General features: G+C 38.2%; 1 protein-coding gene across 7 annotated transcripts in view; it reads right to left on the bottom strand.

Moving 5' to 3' along the window:
* Positions 1-15,146, bottom strand: part of LOC131361698 (E3 ubiquitin-protein ligase HECW1) — a 77,212-nt gene that overhangs the window by 46,957 nt on the left and 15,109 nt on the right. For 6 of the 7 annotated variants that reach the window (XM_058403178.1, XM_058403215.1, XM_058403188.1 and 3 more), the window contains 2 exons: positions 11,758-11,852; positions 2,797-2,872 (listed from right to left, as the gene is read on the bottom strand). In XM_058403178.1, coding sequence (XP_058259161.1) covers positions 2,797-2,872; positions 11,758-11,852 — 171 coding nt within the window. Of the gene's footprint in view, positions 1-2,796; positions 2,873-5,072; positions 5,232-11,757; positions 11,853-15,146 lie in introns of those variants that run through there. The other variant, XM_058403223.1, reaches the window with a different exon arrangement.

The raw sequence follows: 15,146 nt of genomic DNA, 5'->3' as shown, positions 1-15,146 counted from the left end.
TTAAAAACGTATAACAAGGAGTCATTATATCAAAATTTTCATCTCTTTATAATTATAGGCCACCAAAATAATAAACATGTCCATGATATTACTTACATTATAACAGCTATAAGAAGTTGGATCTATCACAATAATTCCAAATTTCCAAAGTTGATTATTTATCCATAACAGCATGTCCTGACATTTTATACATCTTCTTTTATAACACAACAATTTGCAAACACTACAATTTTTAACGTATAAACTAAAACATATTTTGTATTTTTTCTTTTAATGTAATATTGTGGAACATCCACAAAACAAGTAAGTTCCTGTTATCATTTATGTCCCAGCATTTATAAACCATTGTTGCCTCACCATCCTCTTTTGTTCTCCCTATTGAAATTAATAATATGAAAATTGCAACTTGAGACGGTATCGAAAAGCTTTCTCTCCTTAAAATTTTTCCATGGTGGAAAAACTGAGAACTCTTACACTGGAGACCCCTTCCATAAAAATTACAATTTGAAGTTTTTAAGTAAACTGATGATATTTTTCACTACAGGTTCTTGTGAATCAGTTACTATAGAAACGCTAATATATGTGGACTAACGGATTAAAACACTATAACCTGGAATTAAGCCTGCTGCTAGCGCTATATGTCAGATTTGTATTGTTACAGAAAATTCGCGCCTACGCACTAAGCAGAATCACAAAGCGAGTATAATTCATTTCAATTCTTTAACAGCCTTCAGCCCACATACACTGTGTACACGGTACTATTTAACAGTTTATTCACATTTCTCTAGTGTCTAATACATTTAATTATATGTTCATTATATTCTATTGTGTTCCATGTGTGTTTATGTCCTTAGTTCGTTTGTTGTTGGATCTGTTCGAGGAACTAAAGAAAAAAACATTTCAGTACATCACGTGTGTTGTATATATCTGACAAATTAAGAACTTTAAACATTCCTAAAGTCTCACAAAACCTCATTAATGTCATGGCACCTCTCCACAGACAAATCACATACTGTCAATTAGATGTGTGTGTGTGTGTGTGTGTCTGTGTTTGTGTCCATGTGGCACTGTGTCATTGTTTTGAAACATTGGCATATGTACACCAGGTGCTAAGCATCTCATCTCATGCCTTCATAGTGGTGATTTTGGCAGCCATGTGGCAGAAAGTATGAATAATTTGCTGCATATCTCTGGGCATTACAGACACAAGGGGTTTACACTCTACTCTTTGGTATGGATATTGGATTAGATGTATGATGAAGTATTGAAGTGTGAAATAGCTATTTTCGTTCTTGACACAATTTTCCTCAACACTGTATAGGTTTCTCTCTGACAGGGTAATGACGTTGCAGGGATCTACAAAGATACTTTATCGTCTTTAAAGGCATAAACACATGTTCACAAGCCATGTTTTATGTCCATCAATTCCTATTTTAAAGTACTGTCACCATTTAATTCTATTTTACTACCTTCAAACATTCTTTGGAGGAGCAAATAAAACAACAGGATCTCTTCCTATAACTAAAGTACTACTGCACAGGCTACAAATATCTTTGTTATTTGTTATCAATTTGTTGAAAATTGAAATTTACACAGGCCAACTTATGCTAAAATTACTGTAAGTTCAGTAGCTCCAGGATTTAGCGAGCGCAGAAATGAACGCAAAGTCAAGCAAACTCCACGATATTCTCTGTGATTTTCCCTCAGTTAACACGCTTTTTCCACAGATTTGGGCCAAGACTCTCCGTGTGATGCCCTTCTTTTATTCACGTGTCTATCATTGAAAGTAATTACATACGTGTCTTCACTGGTAAGAGTTTTAAAAGAAGAGTTGCAGTTTCATCAATTCAAGTCGTATTTGGCAAAAAAAAGCACAAAAAGCTTTGCAAGTGGCATTGCAAATTTGGAAAAAATACGCTAAATTGAGCAATTTGTGCCAGACGAATCACAAACAATAAATAAATAAATAACTCCACAAAATCCTAGAGGGACTGTAAATTGATACAAATCTAACAGTAATGAATAGTGTTCTGAACGTTTATCAGTAAAATCTGTATCTAATATCAGATTCACATAAGACAACTTAATTATATGCCGAGGCTTGCATTGTATGCATCCAAAAGCATGTAAATACATTAAAAACCCAAGAGTAAACTGTCTAATATTAGCTCAGAGTGTTTTCATGTGGGAGAGTATGCACAAGCTTCAAGCCAACTACTGAAGCAGGGCAGGTGTGAAAAAAAAAGAGTCTATTATCATATTTAACACTCAGTAACGGTAACACTCTGAGCATATTGAAATGTAAAAGTGGTGTCACATCAGCTCTAAGTGCTACCCTTTCCCAGCAACGAGCATCTCCTCAGTGCTAATCTAGTTCTCTTACTGTTTCCTAACTCATATGTGTCTAAAACCACAAATTTGCGAAATCTTGCCAATCATCCTTTGTAGAGCTCTGAGTGTTTTTATTCTTGGCTGCCTTCTCAAAAGTATGACCTTTGCCTTGTTGTCGTTATTCCTTTGCCTGTGTTTGCCAATATTTCCTGTGTACTGATAATTGCTGGACTGATTTCATTGTTTTTTTGTTTTTTTGCACATTATGCCTCAGACATATTGACTCAGACATCTCTCTCTCTCTCTCTCTCTCTCTCTCTCTCTCTCTCTCTCTCTTGGTTTCTAATGTTACCACTGATCTACATGGCTTATTACCTCAATTATGATTCATTTTTAATTCATGTTTAACAAAAATACTTTTCACAACTGGTAAATAAAAGGTGTGAATCTTTACTGTCAACCTACCTGACAGGGAGAAGCTGATGAGCCTCCTGTTGCCGAGACTCTGCGTGACATCCTGAGTCATCACAGGCTTCAAGACCTAAATGTAGAAAGACAGACCAAGAGAAAGAAAAAACTCCTTTATTTCTTTTTCAAAGTCTGGCTTAACTTGCACTAAGGCACAGATATTAAATATAAACTGAAAAGAACTGAAAGTATTAAGACAGCTGATCAAATAATAAAGAAGCAGTGAGGTGTGTGTGAGGAAAGGATCAGACTCAGGCAGGCTATTTTGAAGACTCTTGGCACTTTCCCACCATCCACTTTCTCTCCATTATTCCTCTTCTACGCTACAGTGCTAATACGCCATTCTGGCAGGTTGGCTGTAGATGGGTACCTTACATTATTCATTACTCCTGCACAGGTCCGGTTTTCAGGAATAACATGGACAAGACAGTCTCAGAGAGTAGTGTGCTCATGATGGAGAAACTGAATTTTAACTCTAATGGACAAACTCATGGACAGGGTCTGGCCAGGTCTACACATTTTTGGAACTTCAAATAATAAAAATGTCACACTAGAATTAGTTTGTGTTCAGAAGACTGAAGCAAAATAAATTGATTTATGTTAATATACTGGTATTTACTAGACTAAGGGCTTTATTTCTAAGAGCCTGTATGACGACTGCAACCTTTTGTGTGTGTGTACTATAGATGTATTATGGACAATTTAGTGTATCGTAGTTTACAAAGAACAGCTGCCTAAGTGGCATTGCTGTAGGTAGAGGAAACTTAAAACTCTTATTAAATATTATATTAATATGCCTCCTAATTGTGATCTCCGATCTTAGAGGGACTCTGGGGGGTAAATTTTGTACAACAAAAGTCTCTTCACGTTTTTTGTATTATCGTCAGCAATGTATTTACGCAACTTTAATACTGTCACTTTAATTTGAACACATGTTTGCCATTCCTAATGTTTAAGTAGCATTAATAATCATGTTACAGGGGCTAAATTAATCTATTTGCATTGCCACCTCCCTGTACTTTGCAGCCTGTACACCCTGTTCCTTTTGCACAGAAAATTACACATTCATTAAAGAAAACATGCAAAATGGACAAGATGCTATCCTCCCCAAATCCTCTTGAAAGCTGTTGATAGCCCTTGTACAAACCACCATACAAAAAAGCCTCCAAGAGATATAAAAGCTCAGTAAGCACTGAGGGGGAAATTAGAGCAAACATGCTGAAAGAAGAGCAGGTGTTTGGCCCACTGGCACCAAAATGAAATGCAAATCCTGTTCTATTGACCATCAAACAGAGAAGACTTTCCCCACATGACACAGATGCACAGCAACACCAGACTTTTAACAGATTACTCAAATGAAGAGACAGATTAAAATAATCTGCTGGAGCCTGAAATCCCAGCCATAGAATCAGTTCGATAAGAGATAAACAGCGTCTGTTGAACTCACTGAAACAGAATTAAGCTGATGTGGCAGATTGGGGATAGATGACCAGTTGAATGATGCGGTGTAAATCATAATGATAAAATGGAATCGCCAAGATAATGATAATAAGTCACCAGGATACAATAGATTTTGGTATAAACTGTCCTGTATTAAAGGAAAAAGTCCATAATTATCTTCATAATAAATTCTGAGTTGACATGATGGTTAATTGTTTACTACTGCTGATAGTGGCACAAGTGAGATTTAGCTCTCGCTACCTAAAGAGACTGCTGCAGCAGCACTTTAGTCTTTTTGTCCATTCAGCTCTCACCTCTTCATCAGTATAAACTGCTCAAACATGGATTAGTTTCCAAAGCTTCACTTTTCATGCTAACACCACCATCACCACTCCATCATGCTTCTTATCTTGCAGATGGCCAATTATCTAAGCTGAGTCTTTGGAACTAACAGCAAAACCTGATCATTTTCACTCGACTGTTTCTCTCCTATTAAGCACCACTGTAAGTACTGTAATAGTTTCTCCGAATGAGGCACCTTTCTGTAATTTCTGTGAGTCTCTCAAGTATAATAAAAATTTCATTAACTTATCAAATTAGCACCGGATTCACTAAATACAGTACAAGTATGCCGATACGAATTTTACGGTTTGAATTTTATTTTTATTTTCTAGAAAATAAGAAAGCCCCTTTGTCATCTTAAGACATTTCAAAACAAATTCTCACCAATTAGTAATAACAGGCATGTTATTATAGCACTGCCTTCACAGTGAAGAGGTGTTCTGCTCTCACTCACTGTGAAGGAAAGATAATGAGAAGACAAATTTTCCTACTATTTATGCCCACAGTCAAGTGAAAATCATAGATCCAGTGGCAGCACTTTAGTCCAGTCGAAGCACATGCAGCTTAAATCTGAGCTCAGCTGTGTTGTGCGTAATTGTTCAAGAGCCGTCCGAACTGAGGACTAACAATGAGCGTCTGTTACTGTTGCTGCAACGAGCTTGTGTCTGCTTGTGTGGTGCTGATTTCCAATCTAGACATGCACTGAGATGGAAAGAGGGTGGTGGGGGGTGGGGGGTTTAGTGAGTGACGGCGTGAGAAAAAAAGGAAGAAAGAAAAGCAGGCCTTGCTGTATGATGGATAAATCCAAATGCAGAGGTGAGTCAGCACATCTTGGACATCATACATAAATATACATCTATTTACCAACCAGAGCATGGGTTTAGAAGATGACCTGAGGTACACTGATGCTTGTTCACGCTTATCATGAACTTCAATTTTTTTCCCTAACTGATTTCAGAGCTGCTCAGGGAGAAAGGCTCTTTCCTGGTGCATACATCATGTCTCACATACGCAGCAATACAAACACAGCCACCTTCATCTGCTCACCTCATACATATTCCATGACTATAAAAGATCACATTCAGGCAAAGACACACTCTGGGAGTACACACAGTCCCATTCTTATTAATATACATCTCCTTAGGGCAACTGATTTTTTTCTAGCTTATTAAAACCAGGAACAATAGCCTTTATGTTCATAACTGCTCAGAAACTCCGCCTTTATAAAGGAAGATGCAAATGTTGATCATCATCATCATCATCACCCTCATTGTCATCCTCAAACAACAACTTGGAGCAGCACTGAATCATTGAATCACCTTCAGGAAAGAAAGGCTACTCTGCTGTGTCCTGTCAGCAGCATCATCAAAGCCTCAGTCATTTGATCCTTAAGGACAAAAAGAACAATACTGCCTGAATGTGCTTACACTGAGATAAGGCACAGGCGGCGTGTGCCGGAGACAGACACCCAAAACACACCTCTTTCTCAGAAGCAATTTCTTCCTATTTGCTGAAAGGGCAGAGTGGTGATGCTGAAAACTGTTTTTTTTTTTTTTCCTGACAGTATTCAGAAAAAAAATAGAAAACAAATGCACTGAGTGGAACCACATGCGAGGAGTGAATGGAACACACTCAAAATATTATTTTTAGCTCGAGACTGTAAGTGCCTTCCATCCGTCTATCCATCTATCTATTCATCCATCCCTAAAATGTAATGGAAATACAATAACAAAAAAAAAGCCCTGGTGTACATTTTACACATGATTACGTGTGCACTTCTACTTGCTAGTTTCAAAGCAAAAACATCTCTGTCTGTTTTTCATAATCCACCTCTGAAATGTTTTGCTGTCTCATGCCATCTATTTCTGGGAAATTTTCAGGATAGCATGCACATGTTGTGAACAAACTCTATAGTTTCTTCTTAAAAATGAAAACTTAATAGTCATCGCAACTGTTGTCATGAGTTGTCTCTTAAATAGTATTTAGTAATCCATAATATGCAGTATATTGGTACACAACATGGACATTTTAATAGTTTGGAAGGCTCTGTTAGACTTAAAAATATTCAAACACCAACCCTAATAGGAATTTTAATGCAAAAAAAAAAAAAATGCATATGGACCAGCGACAGAGCAGTATGGCTATTGTGAATAAATAATATTGTGCAATTAGTGCAATATGGGCTGTGTAAGAATCGGCTTCAGGTATCAGTGTTATGTAGAAAATGTCCAGAAAATGTCCATCACATTGCAGCATATCATCCCTACCCTTTACAGTACTGCAGGATACACACTCATTACGGTAATTGTTTTCGGACCTGCTCAATAAACATGCCGAATGGACACAGGAAATGCAGATCTTGCATTTCCATACACATAGTTAAAAGCAACCTGATTAACCTGATCAGCTTTCAAGAATGAGACCAAGCTGCACAACAAACCAACAATGCAAGAATTAACCAGATGAAAATGGTTGTTTTCTTTTTCTTCTGCTTTGCATCTGAATAATACATCGATGAGATAATTAGATTCCCTTTTATGCAAAGTGTCTTGGTAGAAAGTACACAGGTTTACACAAAAACAATGGCAACTACACACAACAAATGTAAGAGTCATGTGACCATCAATTAAACTGTCAATAATATAAGACCAGCTTGCTACAATTATATTAATAATACTTCTAGATAATTATAACAATAACACATTGGGTGCATTGATCACCTCAGAAGTAGCAGCCTGGCAAATGAACACACACCCAAGCAGAGAGACATCAGAGAGCAGGCTGAAAGTGGCTCTTTATCGATTCACCATTCTCATCAAAGTCTGTTCAGATCACACGCAAAAACCTGCACGAAAGCTGCTGTCTTACCTGAACCTTGCCCCTCTACTGGACATCCACATCCTCAAGCCTCCACCCCTCTAAGCCAGTGTTATAACAGTGACAGGATAATGTACCTTCACCCAGTCAGGCATCCAGGTGACGGAGCACTCGCTCCTCTTCCTCCTCCTTCTCCTGCCTTCGATCTGACTGGGCGACATCAGCCCGAATTCAGCCTGCACCAGACTCAGCACTGGAGACAGTGTATAAATGGGGTGCATGTGTTTAGATGGAGAAGTGTGCAGTCCATTTGCCTGTCATCCAGGCACTCGCTTTCTCTTTCACACCTGGCCTTTCTGTGCGTGCTTCCGCCAGCAGTTATTTTTAAATGCCGCTCCCAGAAAGGGCACAGGGATCAAGTTCAGGGGTGCTCAGCATTTCCTGGGGTGGCGGCAGCACAATAGCAGTGGGCTACAGTAACTCTATCTCCGGAAACTCTTCTCAGCTGGATGCTAACCAGGGCTAATGATATTGAAAGGACAATGTCTTGACTATTTATGCTTCAGGGAGCAAAAGAAGTGTGTGAATGAAGTTTAGAATGGGAAATGATGGAGTCCGAATCAACATGCCAGGTACTAACTGAGGACAAAACTGGACATGCGGTGATTGATTGCCATGACTTTTAAAACCACTCCACTTTCTAATCTAATTTAGGGACCGAGAAGCATTGTAAGCCGGGAGAGAGAAAAACAGGGAGGGTCAGCATGACAAATAAAAGGTGACACATTAATCTTATAGACGGAACAATGGACAGCTGCCCTAAAGGCAGCAAACTAGGAACCGTGTGCAACATTTTTCAGAGAATTCAATCTATCAATTATGAAGTGACAATATAAGCTGACACAGCCTGCGACAAAAACAGCCCATCACGAATTGGGTTTTTACCAAAGGTAGTCTCAGACTCGCAGGTGTTCTGCACATGGAGCATCTGACACAGGGATAGCTGCTTGTGATATTAGACTTGAGGATAAAATCTTATACCTAACAAGTATTATCAACATGAGGGAAAGTCTATCGTTATATCCTAACGATTTTCAGTGTGTTGGCATGTTGGCTTAGCATGTTTGCCTCACACCTCATGGGTTTTGGATTTAGTGACTAGGATCTCTAAATTGTCCACAGTGTGTGAATGGGTGTGTGAGTGCCCTTGAATGGGTTGACACCCTGTCCATGGTGTCCCCCGCCTTGTGCCCTGGCATAGGGCTCCAGGCTCCGTGACCCTGTGCAGGATACGTGGTACAGAAAATTGCACTCTATGCCTTGCAAATCTATTTGTAATTGTTCTGCTTACTTCATGAGCCTAGATAATCATATATCTAAGCATATATCTAACCATTAATCCCAAACTTGGCACATGAAGTGGACTATAGTGAATACATCTAATATCCATCTCATTCAAACAGTAAACTGCTAGAACTGCGTTGGGGTAGAACATGGCATATTGAGATAAGATTCATGCAAACACGTCTTTTGGATTGGTTTCAGATCTGACAGCTTTTTGAACCGTTATCTATCCACCAGCTTCACAATCTTGACGGCTACAATCTGATAAGCAAATCCTTGTATACATACTCCCATGCATACAGGAAAGCAAGCTTTCATCAAGCCACAATGAGGGCTCTGGAACAAGATGCCTGTTAAAAAAAGGTTGATGCCATCAGGACTCCATGTGTGTAAATGTGTATATTATAAGTTTGTAGAAGGCTTGGACTTTTGTAGGAGAGCCTCTGTTGCCCTGTCTCTTCTGTCCTTGGTGTGTGTGTGTGTGTGTGAGTGTGTATGTGTAAGAGAGAGAGAGAGAGAGAGAGAGAGAGAGTAGAGTCTATGAGTGTATTGTTTTCTATGTGTGTGTGTGTCACCTCTACAAAACAGTAACAGATATTACCTGAAAGGAAATACTCACTAAACTGCTCATGGCTTCAGTAGCGGAATATTTTGTTCCCTGTTATCACATAATCATGAGTCACAGCCAAGATAAAGAAAATAAAAAACAACAAAAAGGCAAGTATCACAGTGTCTTTAATGACCAAAAGGGTAGTAGGTCTTTATTGCTGATGCAATAAAGAAATATCCTCTGAAGTTTTTTTTTTTCTGCCCACTTAGACGTGTGACATGCAGTTCTTTCAACAATGCATTAGAAGATTTCAAACACTGTTAACATTTTCAATGTCAGCCTGCCCCTTATGTAAAAGTTGCCGTTTATTGGCATGTTTGAGTGAGGAGAAAATACCAGACTCTTTAGCCACAACAAGTAGCCTGACTTGTGAGCCTATGATATCAGCATCTTTATCATAGATGTGAATGCTGCAAAAGTCACACAAACTGGTGGAAACCACACTACAGGACATGATGTATAGACTTTCTCTGCTATTTTCACCATGGATAAGTGGATAAGTGATCTTTTTATGCACAGCTTCTTACAGTTTTGGAATAAAAATTGTAATGATTTTGTTAATCTCTCTCCTCTGGTGGTCCAGCGGCAGGCTCTTCGCCCAGCCAGGGAACTAACCTAACTACTGAGGTGTTAACTCTCAGTACTGGTCCCAATACTGGAGAGGGTTGCATCAGGAGAGGTATCTGGTGTAAAACCTATGCAAAATATGCAGACCAGATAATCTGCTGTGGTGACTACGAAGGGAGCAGCTGAATGAAGAACAACAACTTTTAATCTCTGATTTGGTTTAACTTTCTTTCTGTCAAAAGCATGATTAAGAATCCAGACTGAGAGGTAATAAGTTGATCTTATAATATATATCGAGAATATATCAAAGTTTACTAATAACCAAAAGCTGCTCATCTTGTTCTTTCGGCTTTTCCCTTCAGAGGTCGGCCCAGAAAATCATCTCTCTCCACCTATCACTATCTTCTGCATCCTCAACACTTGCACCAACTAGCTTCATATCCTCATTTATTACACCCATATACCTCCTCTTTGGCCTTCCTCTTTGTCTCCTGCCTGGCAGCTCCATGTCCAACATTCTCCTACCAATATACTCACTCTCCCTCCTCTGAACATGTCCAAACCATCTTAATCTGGCCTCCCTAACTTCCAAACTCCCAAACGTCCAACATGAGCTGTCCCTCTGATGTACTCGTTCCTAAACCTGTCCAACCTCTTCACTCCCAAAGAAAATCAACATCTTCAGCTCTGCTACCTCCAGCTCTGACTCCTGTCTCTTCCTCAGTGACACTGTCTCTAAACCATACAGCATGGCCGATCTCACCACTGTCTTGTATCACCTTCCCCTTGATTCTCACTGATATTTTTCTATCACACAGAACTCCTGACACCTTTCTCCACCCATTCCAACCTTCCTGCACTCTCTTCTTTATGTCTTTCCCACACTCTCCATTACCCTGGACTGTTGACCCCAAGTACTTAACGATTCGCATGGTTAAATTTGGCAATGTTTTACGCCGGATGCCCTTCCTGACGCAACTCTCTCTATTTATCCGGGCTTGGGACTGGCACAGAAGTCACTGTACTGTGACTCCCATGGCAAGATTAAAAGCTGCTCATCAATTACTTAAAAATAAGAAAGAATACAGTATACCAATTTCATAGACTGATTGGGAGAATTATTGGGATGGAGAAAAGTTACAGACGATATACTGCATGATGAAATACAGTATACCATATACCATGATCATACCTTTACCACCGTTGAAGCAGTGGGGGAAAAACTAAATATCTGATTAAAATAATACTCGTAGCTATTAAAATGCATAATGAGAAAGTGGATGCAATAGGAACTCCCAACAAACACAGTATAGACTGAAATAAAGTATATTTATTCAACGGAAAGACTTACCTTTGTATAACATTTGAGAATTCGTTTTTCATATGAAATTGTCCCTAATACACAATCCCAGTATAGTCAATATACACAAGTCAATAGATACATATGAAGGAGTCATGATGTGTCTGGATATGTAAATCTTTGTGATTCTTTGTGATGGAAAATATTCTCTATGCTTTTTGATGCTGTGTCTATAATAATAGAAGATTTATTTCTAGGGTTAAACAGCCAGAATAAAAATTATGTTTTAAAAAAGAAGCAAAAATTAAAATCAAAGACTATAATCAAAAGCTATGAGTAAACTACGACACTTTTATAGAAAGTAGAACCCATTTGATTTCTGTAAAGATCTGGAAGCATATCTTGTTAGCACTTTGTAGATTTCTTTCTTTAGCCACAAGCTCACTAGCCTCATTGACCTGTGTGACATCATTGCTGTTTTATAAGGGTCACGGTCAACCACAGTCATGTATGTATGTGTGTGTGTGTGTGTACTTACAATAGCAGATGGGTTTCTCACAGTAACACAGGGGGTGGTGGCTCTCAGTGCCCCGCTCACTCCATGGTAATACTTGAAACAAATCTTGGTCTCAGCTATATGATAAGGGAAAAAATAAAAATAAAGGGAAATATTACCTTCTGTCTCTTGGCCTGGTGGCTATGTCATCATCACCAGTGACCCAGAACTAATGCTGTCTCACAGCCACTCAAGCCTCAGTGTCATTTTCTTAGGTATGAATAGATTTTAGTGGCACTGAACGGCACAAATGCAGACATGGCATGTCCGTAAGTAGTATTTATCCTACATAATTCTGAAGTACCTTTCTTAGTAAGAGGTATACTGAGACAGAAGCCAGAGTTCTAGTTATCACTAGACAGTCTAGTAATTTTCTTTACTCCTAATGGCCACTAATCACAAGCTTTCACAAGTGAGTGACACTGCAAATGACCAACTGCAGGTTATATTATATTTGCGTGATATGTATGACAGGGCTCAAGAGGATTTTGCTTTCTTGAACTGCTTAAAACAACTTAAAGTGACAAACTATTTTTCATTCACTGACTACTTCTGGCTCTGAAAAGCTCAGTGATGTCACAGCGCTCAGATATTTCGCTGTGGGACTGATAAAAACTGGTGCACAAGAACAGGCAATTTGACGTTTTCCAGAAACACATGACACTACAACTTTATCAATGTATCATAAAAGCGAAATCAGTCTGCTTTAATAAAGTCACCAAATACGCACTTATCCCCAACAAACCTATCGATTTTAACTGGCAACCCAACCGAAGGCTCCCAGTATAACAAAAACCTTAATAATCCCAAACATTTTAGGAAAACAAAACACATCTCTAGAGCAGAAGTCATGTTATTTGCGGTAAAAAAAAAAATGGTTCTGCATGCCTCAGCACTTCACTTGAGTGGTGTCATTTTTCCTGCACTTTGCTGCCAATGTTGGCACATCTATCACGCAAACAATTACTAGCTTGGAAACATTCAGCAAATAATTATTCATGAAACTGCACATCCTGTCACTACTTTCAAAATTTCGAAAATGAATAGTGAAAAAACGGTAGCTTGTTTTTCCTCATTTGTGCAAGAATCAGCTAAATATAGCCGACATGGACACGAAGCAGCCATTTAAATGAAGATTCAGTCGGGTGTTTAAAAAAGCCATTTGATAGATATCTTGGTTAAGAAAAAAATGAATTAAAAAGTTAAAAATGTTATAAATTATGAAAAAAGTACATTGGTACAAGTTAATTAAGCATTAAAATATTTGCTAAAAACTAAATTTATTATTTTGTAAATTTAATTTTTTGATTTTTTTTTTTTTATTCATTTTTCATGCAACATCAAATGACAGAACCATAGTGAAACAACTCATTTTAAAAAAATAAAAAATAAAAATTGCTTACTCCAAACAGTGTGGAGGAAAATGCAACCATATACACAAACACATAAATAACAGATGAGACTTTAGCCTGCAGGTTTATGTGGCCAGCTAATGTATTACATACTGTATAGCAGATGGTCCAAAACATTTATCTCCTACCTAGAAAGATCTAATTTTAGCATCACAGAGAATCAGGAGTTCAGCAACCGATGAGATGGACCTACTGTATCTTTGTACTTCTTTTTATTAATTAATTTATTTATTTTCAAAATGTGTTTTAAGCATCTGTACTTAACAGAAGTCCTTACATTTGTCTTAAATCTTCACATGCAGTTCACACATGCAGTCACCCGTCGCTGTGCAATGAAGTCATCAGTAGGCGTTCCTACTACTGGTTGCCACGGTAATAATAACGCTTATCAGTTTGTGGCATTCCAACTGACAACAAATCAATTGCCTTCCCGCTAAAAATGAAATGTTGTAGATGGAGATTGTTGTTTGTGTATAAAATTCACCAGTGTGAATAGAAGGACAAGTAGTGCAGATCATAAAATGCTCTACTGTCTTCACTCCAGTTTGTAGTAACTGCACCAAGTCGCTCTGTATTTGCATAAAGTTATTCTCTCAAGTCTTTTTTGTGTCACTGGACACCCGACATTTCATCGGCAACAGTTACTCTCATTGACAATAAATGGACTCCAGTCACCTTGAGTCACTGTATGTGTGAACGCTTTAGCATAAGGCTTGCACAGTACTACTACTATGCAGTGACGGCTGGTCACTATTATAGACAAGTTGGTTAAAATCTAATTTTAGCTAAACAATTACATGATTGGAGCTGAGCGATCCATTATATCAAAAGGTGCAATTGAAACTATTAGACTTTCATTCAAACACAAAAAATATTCTAGTGTGCTGCAAAGGCATATTGGGGAAAAAAGATGACAGAGTTAACAATCCACTTTGTTCACATTCATTGTACCCATGGATTCATTTCAGATGCACCTTATGACAGCACAAAAGGACTTGACAGTCACTGATGGACTGCGTGACTACATCCACAATCTGGCCAAGATGGAATTCAGCCCCAGATTCACTTATTTATACCTCGCTTCTTTATACCTTGTTTCTTTATACCATTCTGTGCCTAAATAATCCGCTTTAAGACATTTGATAATGGCAATGAATCTAATGTAGATTCCAACATTTAAACCTTATATTGAAGTCTTGAAGTCTCATCTTATGTGTGTAAGATGAGAGGCTTTTAATAGCTCATTTATACTAGCTGCCTTTGATTATATTGTGGTTTACTCAGAAAATGTTCTAAAAATGCTTAAACCAAGCTAAATCCTTCTCCATATAGAATTACTATGCCTCCAAAAGCATTCACAGCACACTGTGCACACAAGCTGCTCACTGAGCAACCCACATCTGGCCCACTGTCTCCTGATAAATGAGGAACAATTTCCTGTTTGAACCATTTACTGTTAGCACTTAGGACGGTCATGGCAACAGATAACTGCCACAGATGAAGACATGATAATGCAATAATCTGACTTAATATAGGTTTTACTTTAGTCTCCAGGCTCTCTAGACAAAACAATTATGGATTTTTGTATCATTGCCAATCCTTTTCTGCTTGTAGGTTTAGTAGATATTGTGCTAGATCGGGTTATCTGTATGACCCAATTGTATTATTGCATCATTTTAAAATTAGCACCAATGCTAGTCTTGCTAGTCAGACTTCACCAGAGTGTCTGTGGGTATGGTTTTACAGTGAACAGATTTGATTAACATTGCAGATGATCAATCACAGTTTTAAGTGGGGGATTCGGTTAACTGTCTTGATCAGGAAATCAGCCATTTTGAAGGCTGTCTTAATTGCGAAAATGGTTGCTACCTAGAAAAATCCCGCAATACACTGCAAAAACCAAGAATTTTTCAATTTTTTTCAGGAAAAAAAAAAGTAGCTTGTTATCATTGCTGTAGC

Source organism: Hemibagrus wyckioides, linkage group LG01, assembly GCF_019097595.1.
Source record: "Hemibagrus wyckioides isolate EC202008001 linkage group LG01, SWU_Hwy_1.0, whole genome shotgun sequence".
Taxonomy (NCBI): Eukaryota; Metazoa; Chordata; class Actinopteri; order Siluriformes; family Bagridae; genus Hemibagrus; species Hemibagrus wyckioides.
This window is presented reverse-complemented; position numbering and strand designations above follow the sequence as displayed.